This window comes from Saccopteryx bilineata, chromosome 3 (assembly GCF_036850765.1).
Source record: "Saccopteryx bilineata isolate mSacBil1 chromosome 3, mSacBil1_pri_phased_curated, whole genome shotgun sequence".
Classification (NCBI taxonomy): domain Eukaryota; kingdom Metazoa; phylum Chordata; class Mammalia; order Chiroptera; family Emballonuridae; genus Saccopteryx; species Saccopteryx bilineata.
Genome location: NC_089492.1, coordinates 38,134,738 through 38,161,288, shown reverse-complemented (window position 1 = coordinate 38,161,288; position 26,551 = coordinate 38,134,738). Strand labels below are relative to the sequence as shown.

The 26,551-nt window shown below is 40.2% G+C and overlaps 1 protein-coding gene and 1 non-coding gene across 4 annotated transcripts in view; both read left to right on the top strand.

Annotated features, from left to right (window-relative positions):
• MTDH (metadherin) overlaps positions 1 to 19,346 on the top strand; it is a 74,169-nt gene extending 54,823 nt beyond the window's left edge. For all 3 annotated transcript variants that reach the window (XM_066266002.1, XM_066266004.1, XM_066266003.1), the window contains 5 exons: positions 768 to 892; positions 9,245 to 9,352; positions 13,337 to 13,477; positions 15,482 to 15,638; positions 16,258 to 19,346. In XM_066266002.1, coding sequence (XP_066122099.1) covers positions 768 to 892; positions 9,245 to 9,352; positions 13,337 to 13,477; positions 15,482 to 15,638; positions 16,258 to 16,328 — 602 coding nt within the window. In that variant the 3' untranslated portion in view covers positions 16,329 to 19,346. The remainder of the gene's footprint in view (positions 1 to 767; positions 893 to 9,244; positions 9,353 to 13,336; positions 13,478 to 15,481; positions 15,639 to 16,257) is intronic.
• A 6,357-nt stretch (positions 19,347 to 25,703) lies between these two features.
• LOC136332704 (U6 spliceosomal RNA) lies at positions 25,704 to 25,812 on the top strand. Its single transcript, XR_010730866.1, has one exon. It is a non-coding gene; the product is annotated as a U6 spliceosomal RNA (small nuclear RNA).
• Positions 25,813 to 26,551: the final 739 nt, after the last annotated feature.

Here is a 26,551-nt window from a genome sequence, read left to right as displayed (position 1 = left end):
CCCTTCCTCTTCCCTCTTCTTTCTCTTCCCCTCTCGCTACTAGTGGCTCAATTGGTTGGAGTGTGGCCCTGGGTGTTGAGGATAGCTCAATTGGTCCAAGCATCAGCCCAGATGGGGATTGCCAGGTGGATCCCAGTTTCCCAGTTAGGGCACATGTGAGAGTCTGTCTCTATCTCCCCTCCTCTCACTTGAAGAGGAGAAAAAGGAGGGTGAAAAGGAGAGGTCAAGTATTCTGTCATGACTTCGTGAATTTGAAGAAGAACTTAATCCTGAAAATCTCAGGAGGAGGGGAGAGGAAAGAATATAGGGAGAAATTTCAGGTGAAGAGCATAATTTTGATACTGCCATTAAAGATTGACTAATTCTGTACTCTAGAAAATAATCCATTACAAACGTAATAATCAGGACATGGAAATAACCAGGTTTTAGACCAAGTTAGACCTAAACAGTGAAAAAAGAGCAAATTCAGGAAACAGATAACAAGGAAGTAGGTAGGGTGGAATTACTAGTTAATTCATAAATTTTCTGGAGTTTCTGAGACATTCCATTTAATTAGCCATATCATGTGCCCAGTAGAAGTTGAGCAAGGGTTGTTGGTTGTTGTTTTTTACCATCATGTTACTGGGTTTTTTCTAGCTTTTAAAATGTGCCTGGGGAAAAGAACAATAGTTAAAATTACAGCTTAGTTCAAGCTAAGGAGTTTTAGTTTTTGCATTTTAGTTTTTGGCAGAAATGATAGATACCTAATTCACACTGTTAAATTTTAGATGGTCTGTCTTCTGCTGATCCCAGCTCTGATTGGAATGCACCAGCAGAAGAGTGGGGGAATTGGGTAGATGAAGAAAGAGCTTCACTTCTAAAGTCCCAGGAGCCAATTCCTGATGATCAAAAAGTGAGTAAAGGGATTGGCGGGTATGTTTATTTCTTTACACCCAACTATATTAGAATTATTAGGGGATGCAGTCTGTATTATAAGTATATCCAGTGGTAGAATTGCTTCAGAGAGGCATTCTAATCATATTTAGTTCAATCATCGTTTACCTGCATGCCTTCTCTCTATCACTGTTATTTTTCCCACAAATTATTGAGGACTTTACGTGGAAAACACTATTAGACATTGATCTGTCCTCATCAGAATTATTATAGTAGCCTACCAACTATTAATATATTTTAGAATAGAGTAAGTTGGTTTTCAATGAAAGATTAAGGAAAGCTTCATAGCAACAGACAAGACTGAGAACATGATGAAAGAGGCACCACTGCAGGGAAATGATAACAGGTTCGGTGAAGAAGTAAATAGTACGCATGTGTGAAATCAGCTGGATAGGATCAGTTATTTACATGTCCATCTTCCCCCTTGTAGCCTGCATTCCTTAAAGAAAGGGACCGCGAAGTTTTTATTTTTGTAGCTCTAGCAACATGCTTGGCACTCAGTAAGTGAATAAATAAATGAAAGGAGATATACCTTCCTATGTTTAGGAAAAATTAGGCTAGATATAGCAGAAAGATAGGAAGACCTGTTTTGGAGGCTATTTTGTACTTTTTAGGGTAAGCATTAAAAAAACCATCCATGAATCAGGATGGAAGATAAGGAACTAAGTCAATAGCTTAGAAAAATAAACGGAAGTGGTATTTACAGGAGACACAGAGGCACTGATTAAATTTTGCTACTGTTTGGTTTTAGGAATAAGGGTGAAAAGCCAAAGAGGCTCTGAAGATAATAGGACCATTAATATACTACAAACATTAATTGAGCATCTAGCAATAAGACACAATTACTGTCTTTAAGGAGCCTGCAGTCTAGTTAGGAGAGAAAGAAGAGGGCACATCAACAGACAAAAGTAACATTACTCTGTGTGTGTTGGTTATTCTGGAAGCACTTGGGAATTTTAGCAAAGGCATACTAGAAAAAAAGCAGAATGTGACAAAAAGCATTATCAGAGATGAGATTGGAAAGGGAGGCAGGGACTGGATTCTAGAAGTCTTTGTATGTCATGTTTTAAACCTTTGGTGTTATCCTGTAAATAATGGAAAAATGTTAAGCTAACATGTTGTTTGTTTATTGTAATTTGGTTTGGTTGGCTACTATGACAATCCATGTAGGAAAAAGGAATGGAGGTATATGTGACTAAAGGCAGGTAGATCAATTTAGAGGTTGCTTAGTAATCCCAGACAGCAGTGATAAGAATGATATATGGAATAGAGGACAGATTTGAAAATAAATTGAAGTCAAGACAGCAGAGCATATGAATAAGAGTTGAATGGAGAAAAAACTCTTTCTAGGATTTGTAGCTTTGGATAACTGGGAAGGTGGCAGTGGTGCTCCCAATAGAAAGAATATAGAAACCAGAGCTAATTAATTGGAGAAAAGATGGTTGCTTCAGTTTCAGGTGTGTTAAATGTGGGGTGTTCTGTAGTTGTGCCTAAGAGAAGTTGGCCATACCATGTTAAAGCTCGGGGGAAAGACCTGTATTTCAAAATTATTACTACATGGTGGATAAAAGTTTTGAATGTAAGTGAATCTATGAAAAATCTAGAGTTAAATAGTTGTATGGAATGAGCCTAGAAATCTGGGGAACTCCTTATTTCGAGGAGATAGAAAGGTCTGTGAAAGAGACTGAGGAAGGACAGTTCTGAATCACAGCATCTGAGCTATTTGCTTTCTGGTACGTAATTTAAAAAAGTTTATTGAAAATCTTGGAGTAGTAGCCATATTGCAGTGAATTGAGTAAACGAGGATTAGAAATAGTAATAACAAGTACTGTATAAGATTTTTAAGTAAGTTTGGATAGGAATGGAGAGGAGGTAGTGGACAACAGCAAACTGGTATCAGAAGGATTTTGTTGGGAGGATTTTGGTGTGTTTTTTTTTTTTAATTTATTTTTCACAGAGACAGAGTGTGAGTCAGAGGGATAGACAGACAGGAACAGAGAGAGATGAGAAGCATCAACCATCAGTTTTTCGTTGCGACACCTTAGTTGTTCATTGATTGCTTTCTCATATGTGCCTTGACCGTGGGCCTTCAGCAGACCAAGTAACCCCTTGCTGGAGCCAGCGATCTTTGGGTTCAAGCTGGTGGGCTTTTTGCTCAAACCAGATGAGCCCGCGCTCAGGCTGGCGACCTCAGGGGTCTCGAACCCGGGTCCTCTGCATCCCAGTCCGATGCTCTATCCACTGCACCACCGCCTGGTCAGGCAGGATTTTGTATTTTAATGTTAGGAGAGATTTTAGTGTGCGTGGGTCGGCAAACATTTTAATAAAGAGCCATACACTAGTGCAAAAGTGGCCATAGGCAGTACAGAAGTTAACTTTATTTACAAAAACTGGCATTGGGCAAAATTTGTAATTTGCCTACTCCTTTAACATATTTGTAGACAAAAAGGACAGAGAGAAGGACAGATAGGAACGGAGAGAGATGACAAGCATCAATCATCAGTTTTTCGTTGGCGACACCTCAGTTGTTCATTGATTGCTTTCTCATATGTGCCTTGACTGTGGGCCTTCAACAGACCGAGTAACCCCTTGCTCGAGCCAGCGACCTTGGGTCCAAGCTGGTGAGCTTTTTTGCTCAAGCCAGATGAGCCTGCGCTTAAGCTGGCTACCTTGGGGTCTCGAACCTGGGTCCTCCGCATCCCAGTCCGACGCTGTATCCACTGCGCCACCATCTGGTCAGGCGGGAAAGGATCTTGAATAAAGAAAAAGTTAAATATAAATGAGAAAGATTTGACTAATAGAATAAGATCCTAACAATAGGAGTGAGGGAACCTTAGATACAAGTGGATTTGGTTTGGCCTTTAATTGGATGTAGTACCTCTCATCTTCAGGGACCAGAGAACGAGAGGTCCTAATGGAATTTACTACTAAGGGTCTAAATAAATGTAGAAAGAGATAGTTTCCAGGTAAAATGCAAGTCTGAGGGGGTAAATGTGAGTTTCAGATCACGAAAGCTTCCTGGAATTGCCAAAACCTGGGGGGAAGGGGTGAATGGGCAGAGCACAGAGGGTATTTAGGACAGTGAAACTATTTCGTATGATACTGTAATGGTGGATCCATGTCACTATGGTTTGTCCTAACCCATTGAGTGTACAACACGAAGCGTGGGTGTTGAGTGATTATGACATGTCAGTGTATTGTAGGTTCATCTGTTGTAACACATGTGCTACTTTGAAGGGGATGTTGATAACTGGGGAGTCTGCATGTGTGAGGGCAGGTGGTATATGGAAATATGTGCCTTCTGCTCAATTTTGTTGTGAACCTAAAACTGCTCTAAAAAATAGTCTAACTTGGCCTGACCTGTGGTGGCGCAGTGGAAAAAGCATCAACCTAGAATGCTAAGGTCGCCAGTTTGAAACCCTGGGCTTGCCTGGTCAAGGCACCTATGGGAGTTGATGCTTCCTGCTCCTCCCCCTCCTTCTCTCTCTCTCTCAAATGAATAAAAAATCTTTAAAAAAAAATTTTTTAATAGTCTACTTTAAAAAAAAAAAAAAAAGTTTCCCAGTATAGCACCTTAGCACACACTGATCATTCTGTATTTATTGAATGTTTAGGGAGCATACAACTAAAAGTCTGATTCTCTAACTGTAACTTCCCCAGTGCCTGTTGATCAGAATTTAACAGTGGAACCACTGAATAGACTATCATATATCATAGCAGGTCTTTTTCTGAGTATACTCAGAAGTCATTTTTTACATTTCTAAGTAAAAATTGTATGCCATCTAAATGCCCATTAGTTGGGGAAAAGATAAATAAAATATGATGTTTGGGCTCTGGCCAGTTGGCTCAGTGGTAAAGCGTCGGCCTGGCGTGCAGGAGTCCCGGGTTCGATTCCCTGCCAGGGCACACAGGAGAAGCACCCATCTGCTTCTCCACCCCTCCCCCTCTCCTTCCTCTCTGTCTCTCTCTTCCCCTCCCACAGCCAAGGCTCCACTGGAGCAAAGTTTGCCCTAGCGCTGAGGATGGCTCTGTGGCCTCTGCCTCAGGCGCTAGAATGGCTCTGATTGCGGCAGAGCGACGCCCCAAGATGGGCAGAGCATCGCCCCCTGGTGGGCATGCCAGGTGGATCCCGGTCGGGCGCATGCGGGAGTCTGTCTGACTGCCTCCCCGTTTCCAGCTTCGGAAAAATACAAAAAAAAAAAAAAATGTGATGTTTGTACAATGTCATATTAAACACATTTTTTAAATTAAATAAAGCAACCTTAATATTTCAATATGACTAGAATGTCAAAGAATGATAAAGAGCAAATTATAGAAAGATACAATAGTGATGCCATTTATGCAGATTTTATGTGTGGGGAGATACATATATTTATAGAAAAATTGATTGGGTGAACACAAAAGAAATTCATAATGTTACCTCTACAAAGGTAGTATGGGGCCCTGGCCAGTTGACTCAGCGGTAGAGCGTCAGCCTGGCGTGCAGGAGCCCCAGGTTCGATTCCCGGCCAGGGCAAACAGGAGAAGTGCCCATCTGCTTCTCCACCCCTCCCCCTCTCCTTCCTCTCTGTCTCTCTCTTCCCCTCCCACAGCCAAGGCTCCATTGGAGCAAAGTTGGCCCGGGCGCTGGGGATGGCTCCATGGCCTCTGCCTCAGGCGCTAGACCAGCTCTGGTCGCAACAGAGTGATGCCCTGGATGGGCAGAGCATCGCCCCCTGGTGGGCATGCCGGGTGGATCCCGGTCAGGCGCATGCAGGAGTCTGTCTGACTGCCTCCCCGTTTCCAGCTTCAGAAAAATGAAAGAAAAAAAAAAGGTAGTATGGGAATGGAATTGAGAAGAGATATAAAGTAATTTTAAATTTTTCAGAATATCTGAGTTAAAAAAAAATGTTACGGAGTTGTTTCTGCCTTTTTCCCATGAACAAAAGCAGTGTTTTGCCATACAGAACGACATTCCTCTTATGGTTGGATTATAGTTAGCTAAGTTATGCAGCATTTTGTTTTGTTTTGTTTTTCTACTAATAATTTTTGTGAACTATTTGTTGGTTCATGAGACCTACAAAATCATCCTTATGACCATGGTGCTGAGCAGAGAAATAGTGGTTACCCATATCATCTCTTCCTAGAAGGATAGTCTAGAAATCTTGCCTGTAACTTGTGCAGAATAAGCAAAAAGCATTTTTCCATAAAAAATTCAACTCTGTTATGTGTGAAGAAAGATTCTCAATACAAATAATACTAATTTAGCAGGCCTAATTCACTCACTGTTTCTGTCATACAAAGTTCTTAATGAAATTCTCAAGTTTTGTTTTGTTTTGTTTTGTTTTTAGCAAGAGAAACAGGAAGGGAGAGAGATGAGAAGCATCAACTCATAGTTGTGGCACTTTAGTTGTTTGTTGATTGCTTCTCATGCCTGCCTTCATGGGGTGGGGGTGGGGAGGTCCAGCCGAGCCAGTGACCTTGAGCTCCAAGCCAGCCACCGTGGGATCGTGTCGATGATCCTAGTCTCAAGCTGACAACCTCAGGGTTTCAAACCTGGGACCTCAGCACCCTTGGTTGACACTCTATCCACTGTGCCATCACTGGTCAGGCACAGATTCTATTTTTTAATCAAGCCTTTTATTTTTAGATGATTAGAAAGTCACTTTCACCCTTTACCCAGTGTCCCTCAGTGGTAACAGCTTGAAAACTAGAGTACAGTATCACAACCAGGATATAGATGTGTTTTTATGTTTGTTTGTTTTTTGTTTTGTTTTTGTTTTTTTATAGAGACAGAGAGTCAGAGAGAGGGATAGATAGGGTCAGACAGGAAGGGAGAGAGATGAGAAGCATCAATCATCAGTTTTTCATTGTGACACCTTAGTTCAGGGGTTGGGAACCTTTTTGGCTGAGAGCCATGAACGCCACATATTTTAAAATGTAATTCCATGAGAGCCATACAACGACCTGTGTACATTATACATTATCCAATAAAAATTTGATGTTGTCCTGGAGGACAGCTGTGATTGGCGCCAGCTACTCACAACCATGAACATGGTTGTAGGAAACGAATGGATTGTAATACATAAGAGTGTTTTATATTTTTAATGTTTTTTTTAATTATTATTAAAGATTTGTCTGCAAGCCAGATGCAGCTATCAAAAGAGCCACATCTGACTCACAAGCCATAGGTTCCCGACCCCTGCCTTAGTTGTTCATTGATTGCTTTCTCATATGTGCCTTGACCGCGGGCCTTCAGCAGACTGAGTAACTCCTTGCTCGAGCCAGCGACCTTGGGTTCTAGCTGGTAAGCTTTGCTCAAACCAGATGAGCCCGCACTCAAGCTGATGACCTTGGGGTCTCGAACCTGGGTCCTCCACATCCCAGTCCGACACTATCCACTGCGCCACTGCCCGGTCAGGCTACGGATGTTAATATAATCAAAATACAATTTCCATCACTGCAAGGATCCCTCGTGTTGCTTCTTTTTTTTTTTTTTTTTTTTTTTTAATGGTCGTTTCTCTTCCCTCCATCCCTCCCCCTTTTAAACTCATAGCAACCAGTAAGTAATCTGTTCTCTGTCCATATAATTCTGTTATTTCAATAATGTTCAATGAAGGCCCTGGCAGGTTGGCTCAGCAGTAGAGCATCGGCCCGGCGTGTGGAAGTCCTGGGTTTGATTCCCAGCCAGGGCACACAGGAGAAATGCCCATCTGCTTCCCCACCCTTCCCCCACTCCTTCCTCTCTCTCTCTCTTCCCCTCCCGCAGCCAAGACTCCACTAGAACAAAGTTGGCCCAGGTACTGAGGATGGCTCCATGGCCTCCACCTCAGGGCTAGAATGGCTCCAGCTACAACAGAGCAATGTCAGGTGGATCCCTGTCAGGCGCATGGGGGAGTCGGTCTGACTGCCTCCCTGCTTCTAACTTCAGGGGAAAAAAAAAGAATGTTCAGTGAAAAGAATTATAGTATGTAACCTTTTGATACTGTTTTTCTATTTTAGAGATTCATCCTCCTTGTATGTATCATTAGTTGGTTCTTTTTTACTTTTGAATAGTAGTCCATGGTCTGATATACCTCAGTCTGCAGGCATACCTCCTGTTACTGCACTTCGCTTTACTGTGCTTCACAGATGCTTTGTTTCTTTACAAATTGAAGGCAAGACCCTCCACCAGCAAAAAAGATTACAACTTACTTTATTGCCATACTTGCTTAATATTGGTGGTCTGGGACTGACTCTGCAGTAACTCTGAGGTATGTCTGTATTTAACTATTCTGCTGTTGAAGAACATTTGGGTTGTCTGAGGCTGTTATGAATAAAGCTGCTGTACACATTCATGAACAAGTTTTTATGCAAACATAAGTTTTCATTTCTCTGGGATAATTGCCTAGGACTGCAATGTGTGGGCTGTGTGGTAGTTGCATAGTTAATATTTTAAGAAACTGCCTGTATTCCAGAGTGGCTATATCTCTTTATATTCCCACTGGGAATGCATGAGTGATAATAGTTTTCCTGCACTTGATGTTAACACTTTTTTTTTATTTTAGCCATTCTGATACACGTAGTGATAACTCATGGTTTTAGTGTACATTTCCCTAATGGCCAGTGATACTGGACATCTTTCCATATGCTGCTTTGCCATCTGTCTTCTTTTATGAAATGTCTTTTACACATTTTCTAATTGGATTGTTAGTTTTTTTACTGTTCAATTTTGAGTGTTCTTTATATAGTCTAGATCAGGCGTCCCCAAACTACGGCCCGCAGGCCGCAATATCCAGCCCCCACTGCACTTCTAGAAGAGGCACCTCTTTCATTGGTGGTCAGTGAGAGGACCACTGTATTTGGCAGCCCTCCAATGGTCTGAGGGACAGTGAACTGGCCCCCTGTGTAAAAAGTTTGGAGACCCCTGGTAGATACAAGTCCTTGGTGGATACATGGTTTGCAAATATTTCCTCCCCCTCTTTAGCTTGTCATTCTCTTAACAGGGTCAAATTCAGTTTTAATGGAAATAGTTCTGCATTTAAACTCTGAAGTAAAAGTTACCTATCCAATAAGTTTAAAAACCAAGATTTGTACAGCTCTTTAATTGATCTTATAGTAAGTGATGAAAGAAGTAAGAAAACCTGGTCAATCGTAGAAAATTGGAGAATGGAGTTTAATCTATTTTTTTAAGCATGTCATTTTAGATTAGTGTTAATGCTTATTGCTAATTCTTACTTTGTATTTAGAAGATAAAGACTAAACCTAATAAGTGAAATTATTTTATAGTACTGTTTGAGTAATGAAAACTTAACCAGTTGGTTCATTTTAACACTTTCACTTTTAACATTAGATTTCAGATGATGATAAAGAAAAGGGAGAAGGTGCTCTTTCAGTTGGGAAGTCTAAAAAGAAAAAGAAGAAAAAGAAGAAGCAAGGTGATGATAACTCGCCTGCACAGGTAGAATATTAAAACAAGCTTCATTCAGCCCTAGCCAGTTTGCTCAGTGGAGAGAGTGCTGGCCCAGCATGTGGTGTCCAGGGTTCAGTCCCCGGAAAGGACACACATGAGAAGCAACCATCTGCTTCTCTTCCCCTCCCCTCTGTCGTCCCCTCCCCTTTCTCTCTCTCTTCCCCTCTTACAGGCCTTGGCCCCGGGCACTAAGGATAGTTTGGTTGATTCAAGCATCAACCCCAGCTGGGGTTGCCGGGTGGATCCCAGTCACAGTGCATGTGGGAGTCTGTCTCTCTATCTTTCCTTTTCTCACTTAAAAAGAAAAAACAAGCTTTATTTACAAAGCACATGCTGCAGAAATGTGAAAATATTCAGACGCTAAGACTGTGTAGTAATAAAAGACATACGGAGACATTAAATTTATTTGAAAATTCACAGACTATTTTAAAGATTTTATATGTCATACTGTAAAAATAAAAAATCTTTGTTGCTCTAAAAAAAAATACCAAAGTTGTAAACCCAAAGGGAAATGAGTAAAATTTTAAATTAGCCCAGATGCACTTTGGTTTACCTTATGCTGAAATGGAAAGGAGATACCATATTTCACATGTGCATAATACCTGGAGCCTTTCAGCTGACGGAGTTTGTTGATTCTTCCACTTAGTATCCTTTCCTGCTTTTTTTGGCTTCTATCATACTTTCTATTGCTCACCATTTTCTTTTTCTTTTATTTGGTCTTTCTTATCTGGAGAAATTTTTTAAAATTATAATACAGATGAAAACATTTTAATTTCAAACATACTAGATTACCAGAAATATGCATGGATTTATTTTTGAAAGCACTATATTACCATTACATTACAGCTCATGAAAATTTTATTTCATACTTTAACAACCAAGTAAGATAATTGTTTATATTCCTCTAAGTGTAGGAGATAGCCAGAACTTCCAGAGGAAAACCTGCATATAATTTTTCTATTTGTTTTATTTTGGAAAAAGTTGCGGCGTGACTTTTTAAGGAACTATGTGTTTTAGTTCTTTTTTGTTGTAAGAAGCACAACCCTTCATAAATGATACTGATTCATTATCACTATTTGTTTTTTCTCTATAGTAGTAATTGGTGGGCATTAATGTTAATGTGACTAAGATCAGTGGATATAAAAACTAAAACTATAAAAGTATGCTTTTCCTATTGGCTAAGCTAACTGATGAGAACTGTTATTGATAGCTATCCTTTGTTAGCAGTACCATCTGAAATCCATTTTTTTTACTTAATATGGTCTTTCTGGCTTGTGGATTAAATTCCTTTTAAAAGAAATTTTGAGGGATGCATTCTATAAATTTCAACTTAATTAGAAAAGGTCATTAAATTGTGAGAATTCCTTTTTAAAAAGTTTCATCTGTTTTTTTTTAAAATATAGTAAATAGGCCTGACCTGTGGTGGCACTATGGATAAAGCGTTGACCTGGAATGCCGAGGTCACCGATTCAAAACCCTACACTTGTCTGGTCAAGGCACATATGGGAGTTGATGCTTCCTGCTCCTCTCTCTCTCTCTCTCTCACTCTCTCACTCTCACACTCTCACTCTCTCACTCTCTCTCTATAATAAATAAATGAAAATATATATATAAGTATAAAGGCTTTAAAAGTCAAATCTTTCTTTTTTAATTTTTTTTTTTTAATTTTTTTACAGGGACAGAAAGAGAGAGGGATAGATAGGAACAGACAGGAATGGAGAGAGATGAGAAGCATCAATCATCAGTTTTTCGTTGCGAAGACCTTAGTTCATTGATTGCTTTCTCATATGTGCTTTGACCATGGGCCTTCAGCAGACCGAGTAACCCCTTGCTCGAGCCAGCAACCTTGGGTCCAAGCTGGTGAGCTTTTTTTTTTTTTTTTTTTTTGGTGAGCTTTTTTTTTTTTTTGCTCAGCCTGCACTCAAGCTGGCGACCTCGGGGTCTTGAACCTGGGTCCTCCGCATCCCAGTTCGATGCTCTATCCACTGCGCCACTGCCTGGTCAGGCCAGATCTTTCTTTAAATTTTGGTTTCGCCATTATTTAAATGAGGTATCTTGAGGTTCTTTGTGAAGTATATCACACATAAAACCCTATCCATAAATGATTACATGTTTTAATTTGTCCTTTTTTCAGTAAAGTTATATTTAGCTTTTGGTATAGGTTTGGTGGGGGATTTTTACTGTTAGAATTTAATTTAGCATAGAACCGGCTGTTCTCATTAACTTTGTACAGATTGCAAATCTTACATACATACTTCCAAAGCTGCTTGCTCATCTTAAATTCACAACAAAATTTTCAATAACAGTCCAAAGCCCACTATCATTCTGAGCAAGTTTTATAGAATATCAGTGTTGGAAAGAAACTTTCAAGATCATCTTAACCAGTTTAAAAAAGTGGTCACTTATATGTATGAGTTCGCTAATGAACAATGCAATTCACAATGATGATCCTATTTAATATATCCTAGTTCATACTTACTTCACATACCTCAGCATCAAATGTGTTTTAGGATTATTTTGTTGAAACTTTTTAAAAGTCTGAAGGCCTAAGAATGGAAATATTAAAACTTAGATAGGATCGGCCTGACCTGTGGTGGTGCAGTGGATAAAGCGTAGACCTGGAAAGCTGAGGTTGCAGGTTCAAACCCCTGAGTTTACCCGGTCAAGGCACATACGGGAGTTGATGCTTCTGCTCCTCCCCCCTTGTGTCTCCCTTCTCTTTCTCTCCTCTCTCTCGCTCTGTCTCTCTCTTTCTCTCTGTTTCTCTCTCTTCTCTCAAATGAATAAATAAAATCTAACAAAAAAACAAACAAAAACCTATTAAAATTTGGATAGGACCTTAGAAATTATCTAGGAATTTTTATTTTATAGTTAAGGAAACTAAAGTTCGGGGAAACAAGAAATGATTTATCCTTGAAATTATACAAATAGACTGTGTCCCAAAACTGAAATTCCTATATCTGTCCTTTTTACTATGTAAACTTAATTTGTCTAGAAAATGTATTTGTATATACATATAAATTTTTCATTACTTTAAGGAAGTCATTAAGTGAAATGCAATTTCTAAAATCTAAATATCAACTAATTGACTATTGACTATGTACTTTTTTTTTTTTTTTAAAGAAAATATAGTAGTTTAGGCCTGACCTGTGGTGGTGCAATGGCTATGGCATCAACCTAGGATGCTCAGGGTGCCGGTTTAAAGCCCTAGGCTTGCCCAGGTCAAGGAACATACTAGAATCAATTACTAGTTGATGTGAGTTGATACTTCCCACTCCTCCGCTCATATACCCCCACCACAGCTTTCTCTCTCTTGCCCTCTTTTCCTCACCCCTCTTTCTAGAATCAATAACTAAAATCTTTTTAAAAGAAAAAATACTAGTTTAGTTTATTCAGTTTGAGTTGGTTTAGTAAATTAGAGTGGTTTCTATTTTGGGATGTGAGTGTATTATTTTTTAATTCAGAATTGATTTAAATCCCTAAAGCAAGCAGGTATGATGAATGTATGTTCCAAATGTAACTATGTATTATAAATTTTAAATAATTGTTTTTATATGCTCTTTTAAGCTGTTTGAACAGTTTATGAACCAGAACTTTTTTTTGAAATATCTTGACATTAGTACAACAAACTAAATAGATTTTTTTTTTTTTTTTTTTTTTTTTTTTTTTTTTTTTGGTGACAGAAAGGGAGAGCGATGAGAAGCATCATCTTAATTGCGGCACCTTAATTGTCCATTGATTGCTTTCTCATATGTGCCTTGATGGGGAGGGGGTCTACAGCAGAGAAAGTGACCTCTTGCTCAAACCAGATAAGCCCGTGCTCAAGCCGGTGACCTCGGGGTTTTGAACCTGGGTCTTCTGTGTCCCAGTCCGACACTCTATCCACTGCACCACTGCCTGGTCAGGCCAAATAGATTTTAATTAGTAAAAATGGGTGGTTTATGCCATCTAATAGACAACTTTTCTCTGTAGGACCCAGAAGAATTAGAAAAAGAGATTAAAGAAGAGCTTCTAGTGAGTACCTCTAAAGTTCGTCCAAAACAGGAAAAAGCTTTTATTTTGAAAACCATAAGCACTAGTGATTCAGGAGAAGCACTCGTCAAAAATAGCCAGGTAACTTTTTTATATTTAAGGAATAAAATTTTGATGACTTGAAGAATTGTATTATAATTAATTAATTAAAGTATTGGGCTAAGCATTTAAAATACTCGGTTTACCCCTCACAACAACCCTGTGAGAAAAGTAAGGCCCTTTATGTAAATGAGGTTAGAGAAGTTAATAAAGTTGTCCAGAGTCACATGAGTATCAATGGCGAAACCAGATCTGCAAGGCTGCATTTTCTCCTGTTAAATATGTAGGCATATAAGGGATTGATAGGTAACTTAGAGAAAATGTGACTGGTTGCACTTTCCCCACAGCTTGCACATAAAATGACTATGGTCCAACCTCTCAAAGTGTAACATTTGTTTAAATTTGGTGACAGGTTCTTGAAATATGTGCCTTCTGTGGAAATATTTGATGTGTCAGAGGCATCATTTTACAAAAGGACCAGGCCACTGACACAGACCATAGCACTTTAAACTGATTCCTGTGTAGGTAAATTTACATCATATTGAAGTATATTAAATTCTACTGGACTTGCATGGTTCATTTATATACTCTTTCAAAAAAATGTATTGGGTGCTATATGCTACCCTTTTAGATTCTGGGGACACATCAGAGAACAAAGGTGTCAAAAGAAAAACCTCTGCCCTTATGGAGTATCTGTACCGTAATAATACCGTTTTAGACAAGAACCTGAATTACCAGTAAGAGAAAGAGTTTGTAAGTCTTGTACTAAAACAAAACCTTAACCATTTTTCCTATGTGCATTTTATGCTTTTATTTTCCTAACAATATTTTGAGATAAAAGAATTAGGGGTTCAATACATTTATAGGTTTAATAGTAGGACTACAAAGGGTCATTTGACATTTTGATGTTTTGCTTATTTTCAGAAGCGATTTTTGTGATTTCAGAGTCCTTTTGTGATTGAACATAAACAAATGAAAGAACAGAGGAGGAATGGAGATTAAAAATAAGTAATAAGACTTTTGGGTATGAAATAAATATGGGGAACATTAAGAAAACTGAACTGAACAACAGAAATGATGCTTCAGATACCTGACGTAGGAAGGAGTCCCAGCCATTGCCCAGGCGGACACAGCTTCCTCCTCTTGTTTTCGCCCTGTTCTCTAGAGCCCACGAGGCCTAGAAGAACAAAGGGCAAGGGAAACATTACTTACCCTTGTTTTTATATTCAAAATAATGATCCAAGGTAAAGCTAAGGGATGAAATGATTACCTATTCATCTGGTAAAGCCTCACGTTCTCCAAACATTAGGGACTCTATTATTACCTGGTTCTGACAGTTCATTAACAGACCTCAGTGAGGCAGGTCAGTTTGTTTACCTCCCTTCTGCCCCCAGGTTAAAGAGGAGAGTCACAGCTCAGAATCTATGCCCTAAATAAGCTTTATGATTTCAGAACAAGACTGGATAAAAGATTTGGACCTGACTGTAAGTTGTTTTGGTTGGCAGGACTAGTAGCCATGGTCAGCTTTTGTCTCAGGTCATCTTTTTCTTGGGGTAGGAAACTAAAGCTATTGCTGCTGCTGTTTGAGATATCCCTGCCTCCTTAGACGGAGGAGAAGGAGTGTCACCTACACACCCACAGATATTTCTGAAGTTAGTCATTTTCTTTTTGTCTTTCACATGAAAAAGTTTTGAGGAGGTCAGTCAAAGTTGGTGGGAAGTGGACAGAACCACTGAATTGCTAACAAATATAAAATCATGCAATTTATAAGAAAAAAAAACATGAAAGTTAATGAAAATTATTTACTCCTATTGAGAGTCAATAAATATCTTGTAATTTTAACCCTTCACCCATTTTTATCTCAACCTGTATTTGTGAGTATTTTAGGTAAACTTGATTTTGTCACTAGAGGGCAGGTACTAGTTGTGCTGTTTCTGGAAAGCATCAGTATTTATTTGCTGCTAAACAGTCTCTTGATACTACTATGGTATTTAATTTTCTGTGAAATTTCTTACAAAATTCTAAAATATTTGTATTCCAAAATAGCCTATCAAGACTCTTCCACCTGCTGTTTCTACCGAGCCATCCGTTATTTTATCAAAAAGTGATTCTGACAAGAGCCCTTCCCAAGTGCCACCAGTGCTACAAGAGGCAGATAAATCTAAGTCAAATACTAAACAAAATAGTGTGCCTCCTTCACAAAGTAAGTAATCTCATTCAGGGTTCTTTTGTGTGTTCTCTGTACTGTTTGAAAGTGTTACTGTCCCAGAAGTCTAAATAGACTTCTGATTTTAGAGCAGCCTTGTCTTTCCCTTGCAAAAGCTCAGTTCCTTGAAACCTTGTGGATTCAGCTGTGAGGGCCAAGGAGCTGAAATCACTCCAGGTGAGAACAGGCTGAAGACACACACAGAGGACTTGGCGCCTGCCCTGGTCCTTCGGTCCCTCCCTTCTGGGTACAGATGTTCCAGACCTGCAGACTGTTCTGTGCCTCCCCACGCCTTTGCTCCCTCAGCTACTGCTAGTGTCCTTTTACCCATCTTCACTGTTATTCTTAGATCGAGCATTAACTGATTATTTCTCTAGGTCAAAACTGTTAAAATGTCATTATATGGTTAAAGCAAATAATACATTGGAATGGAAAGAAAAAGGCAGACATAGAATAACCTAAAACATGTCTACAACTTGAAAACTGAACATTTAAGGCATTCTTAGTGGATTTCAAAGCATGTTTTAATTGATACTACTTTTATATTTTTGAGATGTAACAGTATTTACTGTCCTTCTATTCCTAACGTTTTTGTTTCCCCTGCCTTCCCTTTCAGCCAAGTCTGAAACTAGCTGGGAATCTCCCAAACAAATAAAAAAGAAGAAAAAAGCAAGGCGGGAAACGTGAATTTTCTTTTCCTGAATTGGACACGTGTTTGCAAACACTGTCTTGAAGATTATGCTGTTTATGCAATAATTTGTGAACATGTACAGAGTTTTATATAAATTTAAACCAATTTTTAAAACAAAACTGTGAACACAACCACCATAAAAATGGAATCAAAGGAAAGTTAATTTATGAAATTAAGAGGTCAGCAGAATATTCTACAGTGCTGGAAGACACTTGGGGAAAGTCTTTTCAATTTAATGAGAATGACCTTAATTTAAGAAAATTATTCTGGTTTTACAGCAGTGCCCTGTTTACAACAGACTGTGCCCTATCTCATCTGCAACTGAGGAATAAAGGATTCTGATTAGAGAGAGGGTTGCCTACAAATTCGTAGGCAACTTCTTGGATCTTATGCACGGAACTGATACCATTTGAATCTGTTTTATGCTTAAATCAAAGTGCTTTGATCAAATGCATAATCTGCCATATCTTTACATATTTGTTGGTAGCAATTTGTATTAAAGGAATCACAAGTGCAAATAAGTCATTTATCATTTATTTAACTAAACTGTCATGGTTTAGTTTACAGTTTTTAAAAAGTTTTTAATTAAAACATTAAAAATGCAGTTGACACTTATGGCTTATGAAGTTATTTTTGATAGTCTTACATTACTTGAATTGTTCAAAGAACAATATATTTTAAATTAAGAAAGGTAAACTATATGTATTTGTTTTATACTTTTAAGGATGAGGCTCACAAATAATGCTCTTGTTATGATTTGAAGACTTTCAGGCAAAATGCAACTTATATTTTTTCCCTAGCAATTACTTTTTTCCAGCATCATCTCTCCTTCATACTAATACTTTTTTGACTGTAAAAATGAAATCTTTCACAAACTAGTTCTACAGACAGAACTTTGAACATATGATGGAAAATGAAAAACTAGAGTCAGACAGCTTTAATTGACAATGTCAAGACCTCCAGTTATCAGGAATACATTTTTTTACTGCCTTAACCTGTAGTGCATAGAATATGCATCAATTTCTTGAAGGGGATTCGTGTTTTTATAAGAATTTTCATGTAATTATTGCAGTCATGGTCAACTAAGGAGCGTTTCCTGCTTGAAACGGTATTGATTTAAATGATGTGTGAACTGTTTCACCATTGTCAGGCACTGTGTAATTCTATTGTAACAAACAGGCAGGTATCTTTGTAACTATAAATAGTGCATGCCTAGCCATGTACACTGTAAATAGCCTTTACCAAACGTGTTTGACAAGGACCATAATTAACATCACTTAGTGAATTGTGATAAAGAAAAAAGCCATGATTTATTTGATGTGATTGGCTTAATTGTTCTTATGTGGCACCAAGAATGAAACTGTGTAGCTGTAACCAATGGTACTGATCTATCCATCCAGCGTTGTTGTTGTTTTTATTATATTTGATTGTGGTTTATAATATTGCATTGTCAGCTTAGGAAAGCTAAAGAAACAGAATGGTTTTAGTTTTGCTAAAGATTGGCCTTATTAATGGACAGCTTTCCTAACAAGCAATTATTAACTCTTATCAGGCGTTAACATCTGTTTCAGGAACATGGCAGTATGTTTACATGTCAGAAGTTTTGTTTAATTACATGATATTTCTAAATTGATTTGTTTAAATAAATTCAGCAAATGGATAGCATTGTTTTATTTGTTTCGATATTGGGGTAAATATGCTAAAGTGGCAGGAATGGATTTCTTCAAATGACTTTATTTTGTTAGCTTTACATAAATGATTCCTAAATAGATCCAAGGATTCCTAAGTTGCCAGCACTTTGTAAAGGTCTGACAAGAGAAAGTTCAGTGAGGAGTCTAGTCTAATTTTAGTGTGTGCCAAAAGACCTGTGCTCAAAAAATTTAATTGAACTCTCTCAACTCTACCTCACTATTTTTTTATCTTAAAATTTTGTTGGCTGCTTCAAGTGTTGGACTTTATTTCTCCAGTTGAACATCTCCCAGTCTGCCATGTCTACCAGGTGTTAAACTGTCTTTTAAGGAGACAGAGAAGTGCATTGCTACATTGGGGTGGGTCCAGGATGTGGAGAAGCCTCTGTCCTTTCCCTGCCCAAGAGCTAGGACATGGGGTTTTTATTTTACAAGATGACAGCTCTGAGTGTTCACTCTCTTTCACATACACGAGGTGCAACTCTTGCAAAATTACAGTGTTATTGTTGATTGCTCTTTGCTTGATTCAGAGGTCTTTATGTGACATGAAAGTAGTTTCTCAAATCTGAACACAGGAATTGTTCCCCGTCATCAACTCAGAAGGCACAAAATCAAGTAGTTATTCAGGGAGGAGGAGAGAGAAGGGGCTGGTGTCCTCTGGGAGCTTGGATTACCTGCTCCTCAAACTGTTAGTAGGGAGATAACCGATCCCTTTAGTCTTATCAGGCCTGGAGGGGGAACGTTATTCTGATTAGCAAATAAAGCTCCTAGAGAAACTACTTTAAAATATTTCTGATCCCTTTTGTCTCCACCTACTGAAAATTCTTCCCTATTCCAAATCAGGGAGTAGTGATTTAGGATTTCCCAGATGAGAATCCTGCCTATCTGTATTCTGGACTAAGCAAAACGGTAGTTGAGAGAGTCCAAAAATATTGAAATAAAATGTCATTAACGTAATTTGCCATTTACTTTGTGCATGCATTTTGTTGGGGTAGGGGCTGTGGAAATAATTCATTCAAATATAATGGTATTATTTCATAGGTTGATCTGGTTTGTATTTGGGCTAAAAATATTGAAGGGCAATATTTAACTACAGAGTTTAGTTTTTCTTAATTAAAAACACTCCTCTATTAATATAGTGTGAAATATCTTTCAAAATTTAGAAATTAATTCTAAATTAATGTCTAATAGATGTCTTAAGTCTTTACTGTAAACTCATTGCACAAACTGGAATTACTTTCCAAAAGACTTAGGGAATGCAAATATGTTATTTGTAAAATGCATTGAGTATTGTAAATAAAACAAACCATTTTTGTTTTGTTTAAATTGCTCATTATAGTTCTCTTATGGGAGGGAATTTTCAGTCCATTCTGCATCTTATGTTCTTGATGTTCCTATCTAAAGCCAAAAATGCACTTGCAGGCCTTACCTGCAAATATTTGGATTAAGCACCTCTTAGACTGTCCTTGTTTGTGACACACAGTGTTCTCTGTAGGAAAAGCAGCTTCTATCTTTCATCATGTTAGCAGTAGATGTAACTGCCACCAAATGCATTATATCAATCTTATCAACCTTTTAGGTTAAGAAAACAACTAAAACTTGGCATTATATAGTTTGGCTGTGTCCCCCAGTAATAATAGCAACTTAAACAAGATAGTTTATCTCTCTCGCATGTAAAAGTCTGGAAGGCAGTCCAGGGCTACGGTGGCCCCACAGGGTCAGGGCGCCACATTCATTCTGTGTTGCTCCTCCCTAGTCTCAACATGTGGCTTTCACATCATGGTTGCAGAAAGTTGCACCAGCTGGCAATGTCCTGTCAGCATCTTCCCTTTTCCTTTTAAGAACACATCTTTCAGATTATTCATACCAACTAGGCTTAGCAACCCAAATTTATCACTTAATCCCTAGCTACAAAGAGAAATGGGAAGTACTCTTTACTCTGGGCTGTCATGGGCCAAGTTAACATTTCAGGATTCATTACTGGGGAAGCAGCAGAGAATTGGATCTGAAGCACAGTGGTATCTGTCATAGGGTTGACATGCTGCATATCCTGTACCCAAGCATCATTTTTAAGATCAGGTTTTAGCTTGTCCAATTCAGCCGAAATTCTGAAATATTATATGCTGCTCCAAGTAGCAGCTAATAATGTCCAATTTATGCCTGACCTGTATGGCACAGTGCGTGAAAGCGTCGACCTGGAATGCTGAGGTTGCCGGTTCGAAACCCCAGGCTTGCCTGGTCAAGGCACATATGGGAGATGATGCTTTCTGCTCCTCCCCCCCCCCTATATATATATCTCCTCTCTCTAAAATGAATAAATAAAAAAAGAAGAATGTCCAATTTATATGTAATAGATTCTGGAAGAAATTTCTGCCACTCAGTGAAAGCTTTAAATTCCAGAAAACAGCTGAAGAAACTCAGTAGCCGGTAACACCTATATAGCAAGTGTAGATTATAACAGGTCTTAATAGAATGTAAAGTAATCTTGAAAAAACAATAAGCCATTACTACTATTTTTTTCTAAATAACGAGAATAATTTCTTCTAACCCTAATGTCAGGACAGGTATAGGAGGTGCATTGTAGATGTTTGCTGACTAATAATCATTCTAGTATTGAGGTTTATGAAGAGACTAATTTGAAGAAAAATTTAAGCAAATTCAAGGTCATCCCCATGATAATACATTCATTTTTGTATATATGTGCTTTCCTTTTTTATTTATTGTGTCAAAGCATTTAAAGTGAATATATATATATGTAACATGTACATAAATTATATAGCATAATAAAATGAACACCTGAAACCAGCATTCTGCTTAAGAAATAGAACATTACCAGTGGAGTTCTTGGGGGTAACTTGATTTTTGTTGTTGTTTGGTAACAGGATCAAGGGGGGAAAGCCATGGATGAAAATAGCTGTTGTTAAGTGCCCCAATTGTCACAGGTCCTTTTTAATGCCAGAACCGGCTAAGGGTCCCAGGTAACATCTAACTTCATCTTGGAATGGTGTCAGGGCAGCCTACCTGGTGCTCCTTTTCAAGTCATACAATGTGTTGGGAAATTGTAATGTTTGGGGACAGTGACTGCATGTGAGTAGTGCCCCCAGAGTTGCGTTAGTGTATTGTACATGACACGGTGGCCTTTTCACGAGCAAAGAGGATAGCAAGGCTCAAGACGAGCTTCCCCGAGGGATTCAGTAGAGCAGCAAGCGCCCAGCTTAGGGCAGGGTTTCTTGTGAAGTCTGTTGAGGGGCTGCAAACTTCCTGACAAACCACCAGAGGGTTTATGGCAAAGTAGCAAGAGCTGTCAGTCACCTAAGATTGGGGGATTAGGAGTGATTTCTTTCTGTTCTAAAATGTCTGTAATTAAAAATATATATATTGGATTACCTGCAACTATTCTCATTTCTTGTCAGAAATGAAATGAGCACTGGCCAGATAGCTTTGTTGGTTAGAGCATCATCCCGAAGCACAGAGGTGGTCGGTTTGATTCCTGGTCAGGGCCCATTCAGGAAGAGATCTGTGTTCCTGTCTTTCTGTCTCTCTCCCCCCGCCCCCTCTAAAGTCAATAAATTAAAAAAAAAAAAAAATTTTAAGTAAAATGACCACAATGAAAGATGGAAGAAAACCTTCCTTAGTAGAGGAATGAGGAAAGGCATTTCTGTTATCAAATAAAATCAAGTAATTTATCAAAAGAATAAAACACCCATCAAAGATGCAAGTGTCAGCCAGTATCAGGAAATCTATTAAAACACTTCATTTTATAAAATTAAAGCAGAAAAAGTGATGGCGACACTGCTAAAGAAGTTTGTAAAAATCCAATAATCATATGAAATTTAATTTTTTAAGCTTGAAATAGTTGAAGTACTAAAGTCATTTTGAGTAAAATCAGAACAAGACTGGATTACCTGCTAGGTGACATTGTCTTAGAGATAGATGTGTTGGAAAAATTTCCCAGAGCCTAGAGAACCAAAGAAAGGCTGACAGTTCCATCATTAATCGCATCAGGATCCCAGTTCTCTCCCTCCTCCCCTCCTGCAGCCAGTGGCTCGATTGGTTGGAGCATTGGCCCAGGGCACTTAGGATAGCTCAGTTGGTCCTAGCAGTCAGCCTCAGGTGCTAAAGCCTAGACCTGGAACGCTGAGGTTGCTGGTTCGAAACCCTGCACTTGTCTGGTCAAGGCACATATGGGAGTTGATGCTTCCTGCTCCTCCCCACCCTCCTCTTCTCTCTCTCTCTGTCACTGTCTCTCCTCTCTAAAATGAATAAAATTTAAAAATAGCTCAGTTAATTACAGCATAGCCCCAGGCGGGGGTTGCCATGTGGATCCCAGTAAGGGTCCATGAGGGAGTCTGTCTCACTATCTCCCCTCCTCTCACTTATAAAAAAATACATCAGGAGTTGATTAAGGGAACTTACTTACAAGGTGCATGGCAGGCAATGAAGAAATACAGTATTATATAGAAGAGGGCAGTATAGAAAGGGGTACTGGTGCTTGACCCAGCCCAGGTAAGGGGCCATGCCTCACAGGCTTGCTGGGAGCAGGGCAGGAGCCTGTTCCAGAGGCAGCACGCATGGGGTGCAGGGGAGACTCCGACGGTCAGTCTCGGGGGCTCTATAGGAATCTCTACTCTGGGAAGATCTATTTTGAGGGACCAGCAGCGGTTTTTATGAACCATTATCCTCTGCAAGACTTACTAACATATAAACATTTGACAATGGGTATAACATCAGAAAAGATTCTTTTTTCCCCTGATTGTGTACACGTACGAGGAAAAGCCAAGATAAAAGTTGCCAGCACTGAGACAAGAATATGCTGAAGTGGCTGATACACAAAAACCGAGTTCCCTATCCTGGAATAAGCACCTCGAGAAAGAAGTGAAACAGCCTGACCTGTGGTGGTGCAGTGGGTACAGCATTGACCTGGAACACTGAGGTCACCGGTTCAAAACCCTGGGTTTGCCTGGTCAAGGCACATATGGGAGTTAATGCTTCCTGCTCCTCCCCCTTTCTTTCTTTCTCTCCCTCCTCTCTCTAAAATGAATACAAATAAAATCTTTAAAAAAAAATAGGGAAAACCTTATGATTACAGCACAACAGAAACCATCCTAACTAGAAATAAAATTTTCAAGAAAGACAAGACCAAATGAAAACTGAAGTCTCTCTTATCGAAGGACAGAAGACAGTCTAACAAATGAAAAGCTCATTATTTGAAAAACAAAAATACCAGTCTCTTGCCTGCCCTGTGGTGTATGGTGGATGAGCATCAACCTGGAGCGCTGAGGTCGCCAGTTGGAAACCCGGGCTTGCCTGGTCAGGGCACCTCTGAGAAGCAACTACTACGAGTTGATGCTTCCCACAGCTCACCTCTCCTCTCTCTAAAGTCAATAAATAAAATATTTCATAAATTTTTTTAAATACCAATCTTTCCAAGTTTTAATATATAAGTTGAGTTCAGTTTTAATTAGAATGCAATAGATTTTTTTTGTGTGTGTGTATTTTTCTGAAGTTGGAAACGGGGAGGCAGACAGACTCCCGCATGCACCCGACCAGGATCCACCCGGCACACCCACCAGGGGCGATGCTCTGCCCATCTGGGGCGTCACTCTGCCACAATCAAAGCCATTCTAGCGCCTGAGGCAGAGGCCACAGAGCCATCCTCAGTGCCCGGGCTAACTTTGCTCCAATGGAGCCTTGGCTGTGGGAGGGGAGGAGAGAGACAGAGAGGAAGGAGAGGGGGAGGGGTGGAGAAGCAGATGGGTGCTTCTCCTGTGTGCCCTGGCTGAGAATCGAACCTGGGACTCCTGCATGACAGGCCGACGCTCTACCACTGAGCCAACCGGCCAGGGCTAGAATGCAATAGATTTTTTTTGTGTGTGACAGGGACAGAGAGAAACAGACAGACTGGAAGGGAGAGAGATGAGAAGCATCAATTCTTTTGTTGCAGCACCTTAGTTTCTCAGTGATTGCTTTCTCATATGTGCCTTGATTGGGAGGCTACAGCGGGGCTACAGCAGACTGAGTAACTCCTTGCTCAAGCCAGCAACCTTGGGCTCAAGCTGGTGAGCCTTGCTCAAACCAGATGAGCCTGTATACTCAAACTGGCAACCTCGGGGTTTCGAACCTGAGTTCTCAGCGTCCCAGTCCAATGCTCTATCCACTGCGCCACCGCCTGGTCAGGAAGACTGCAATAGATTTTTTTTAAGTACCTCAAAGATTGTGGAAACAAATTATGTATTTGAAAAGAATCAAGTAAGAAAAAGGAGTGGGCCTGACCAGGCGGTGGCGCAGTGGATAGGGCATCGGACTGGGAAGTGAAGAACCCAGGTTTTTAGCCCCAAGGTCGCCAGCTTGAGCACGGACTCATATGATTTTAGCAAGGTTCACCAGTTTGGGCCCAAGGTCACTGGCTTGAGCAAGAGGTCACTCGATCTGCTGTAGCCCCCCAGTCAAGGCACATATGAGAGAGCAATCAATGACTAAGGTGCCACAATGAAGAATTGATGCTCCTCATCTCTCTCTCCCCCTTCCTGTCTGTTCCTATCTGTCCCCCTCTCTGTCTTTCTCTGTCTGTCACCAAAAAAAAAAAAAAAAAAAAGTGGGCAGTGGCAGGAGATGGGTAGAGGACCAGCCTTATGAATATCAGGAGTCAGAATAAAGCATAAAATGGCTTGTTATCTGTCAGGATTCTTAGTTGTAGAACCCAGGACCCCCTTTGGCTAGTTTAAGCTGAAAAGGACTCACCCACCAGGAATAGGGTTAGGACATGTTCAGAAGCTCATCCAGCAAAACCCATCTGCCCACTGCTCCTGTGAGGAGGACTGAACACCTGGGCTCGGGGCTGCTGTCTCTGTACCCCAGGGTCTCCCCAACATCCCTAACAACTGGCTCTGCTCAGGCCTCTGCTGACCTTTCCTTGTTAGTGTTTGGCAGAAGCAAGTCACACCCATGTCTGTCAGCAACAAGGGATACTGAAGATCTACTTTTGGCTATCTGGGTAATGCCAATCATACAGGATATTCAAAATTCATTTATGGAGCAGCTGGAACCTGACTAATATCTTCTATACCCAATATAATAAGTTATCAAAAAAAGGATAGTCGAGCCTGACCTATGGTGGCACAGTGGATCAAGTGTCGACCTGGAATGCTGAGGTCACCGGTTCAAAACCCTGCACTTGTCTGGGCAAGGCCCATATGGGAGTTGATGCTTCCTGCTCCTCCCCCCTTTCCTCTCTTTCTCTTCCTCTCTCTCTCTCTCCCCTCTCTAAAATGAATAAATAAAATAAAAAAGTTTAAAAAAAAAGGATAGTTGTGTTCACTTTGACAGCACATATACTAAAATTGGAACGAGGCCCTGGCTGGTTGGCTCAGTGGTAGAGCATCAGCCTGAAGCACCCATCTGCTTCTTCACCTCTCCCCTTCTCCTTCCTCTCTGTCTCTCTCTTCCCCTCCTGCAGCCGAGGCTCCACTGGAGCAAAGTTGGCCCGGGCACTGAGGATGGCTCTGTGGCCTCTGCCTCAGGCGCTAGAATGGCTCTAGTCACGACAGAGCGATGCCCCAGATGGGCGCTAGAATGGCTCTGGTCACGACAGAGCGATGCCCCAGATGGGCAGAGCATCGCCCCCTGGTGGGCGTGCTGGGTGGATCCCAGTCGGGCGCATGCGGGAGTCTGACTGCCTCCCTGTTTCCAACTTCAGAAAAATACAAAAAAAAAAAAAATTGGAATGATACAGAGATTAGCATGGCCCCTGCGCAAGGATGACATGCAAATTCGTGAAGCGTTCCATATTTTTAACTCAAAAAAAAAAAAGATAGTCAAAATAGGTCGGGAAACCAGGGTAGAGAATCTAGAAATACCTTCCCATTTACCTAGGAATTTTGTATACAATTTAGATGGTGTTTTAGTTCAGTGGTAAAAGAATGGTTTATAGTAGATAGCATAACCATGCAGCAACTCCATTTTCTTACCATGACCCTTTCTCTTTCAGTTCACTTCCTTCCTTAATCATTAAGCCTGTAAGTGAGTGTAAAACATCAGATTCTAGTCAGCATCACACTGTCTTAACAAAGCATCAGGTCTGTTGACACAGAAATAGAGTTTTGGTCACACTAAAGATAACTCTAGGCCCTGGCCGGTTGGCTCAGCGGTAGAGCATTGGCCTGGCGTGCGGGGGACCCGGGTTCGATTCCCGGCCAGGGCACATAGGAGAAGCGCCCATTTGCTTCTCCACCCCCCCCTTCCTCTCTGTCTCTCTCTTCCCCTCCCGCAGCCAAGGCTCCATTGGAGCAAAGATGGCCCAGGCGCTAGGGATGGCTCCTTGGCCTCTGCCCCAGGCTCTAGAGTGGCTCTGGTCGTGGCAGAGCGACGGCCCGGAGGGGCAGAGCATCGCCCCCTGGTGGGCGCGTGCCGGGTGGATCCCAGTAGGGCGCATGCGGGAGTCTGTCTGTCTCTTCCCGATTCCAGCTTCAGAAAAATACAAAAAAAAAAAAAAAAAAAAAAAGCTAACTCTAGCCTGACCAGGCGATGGCACA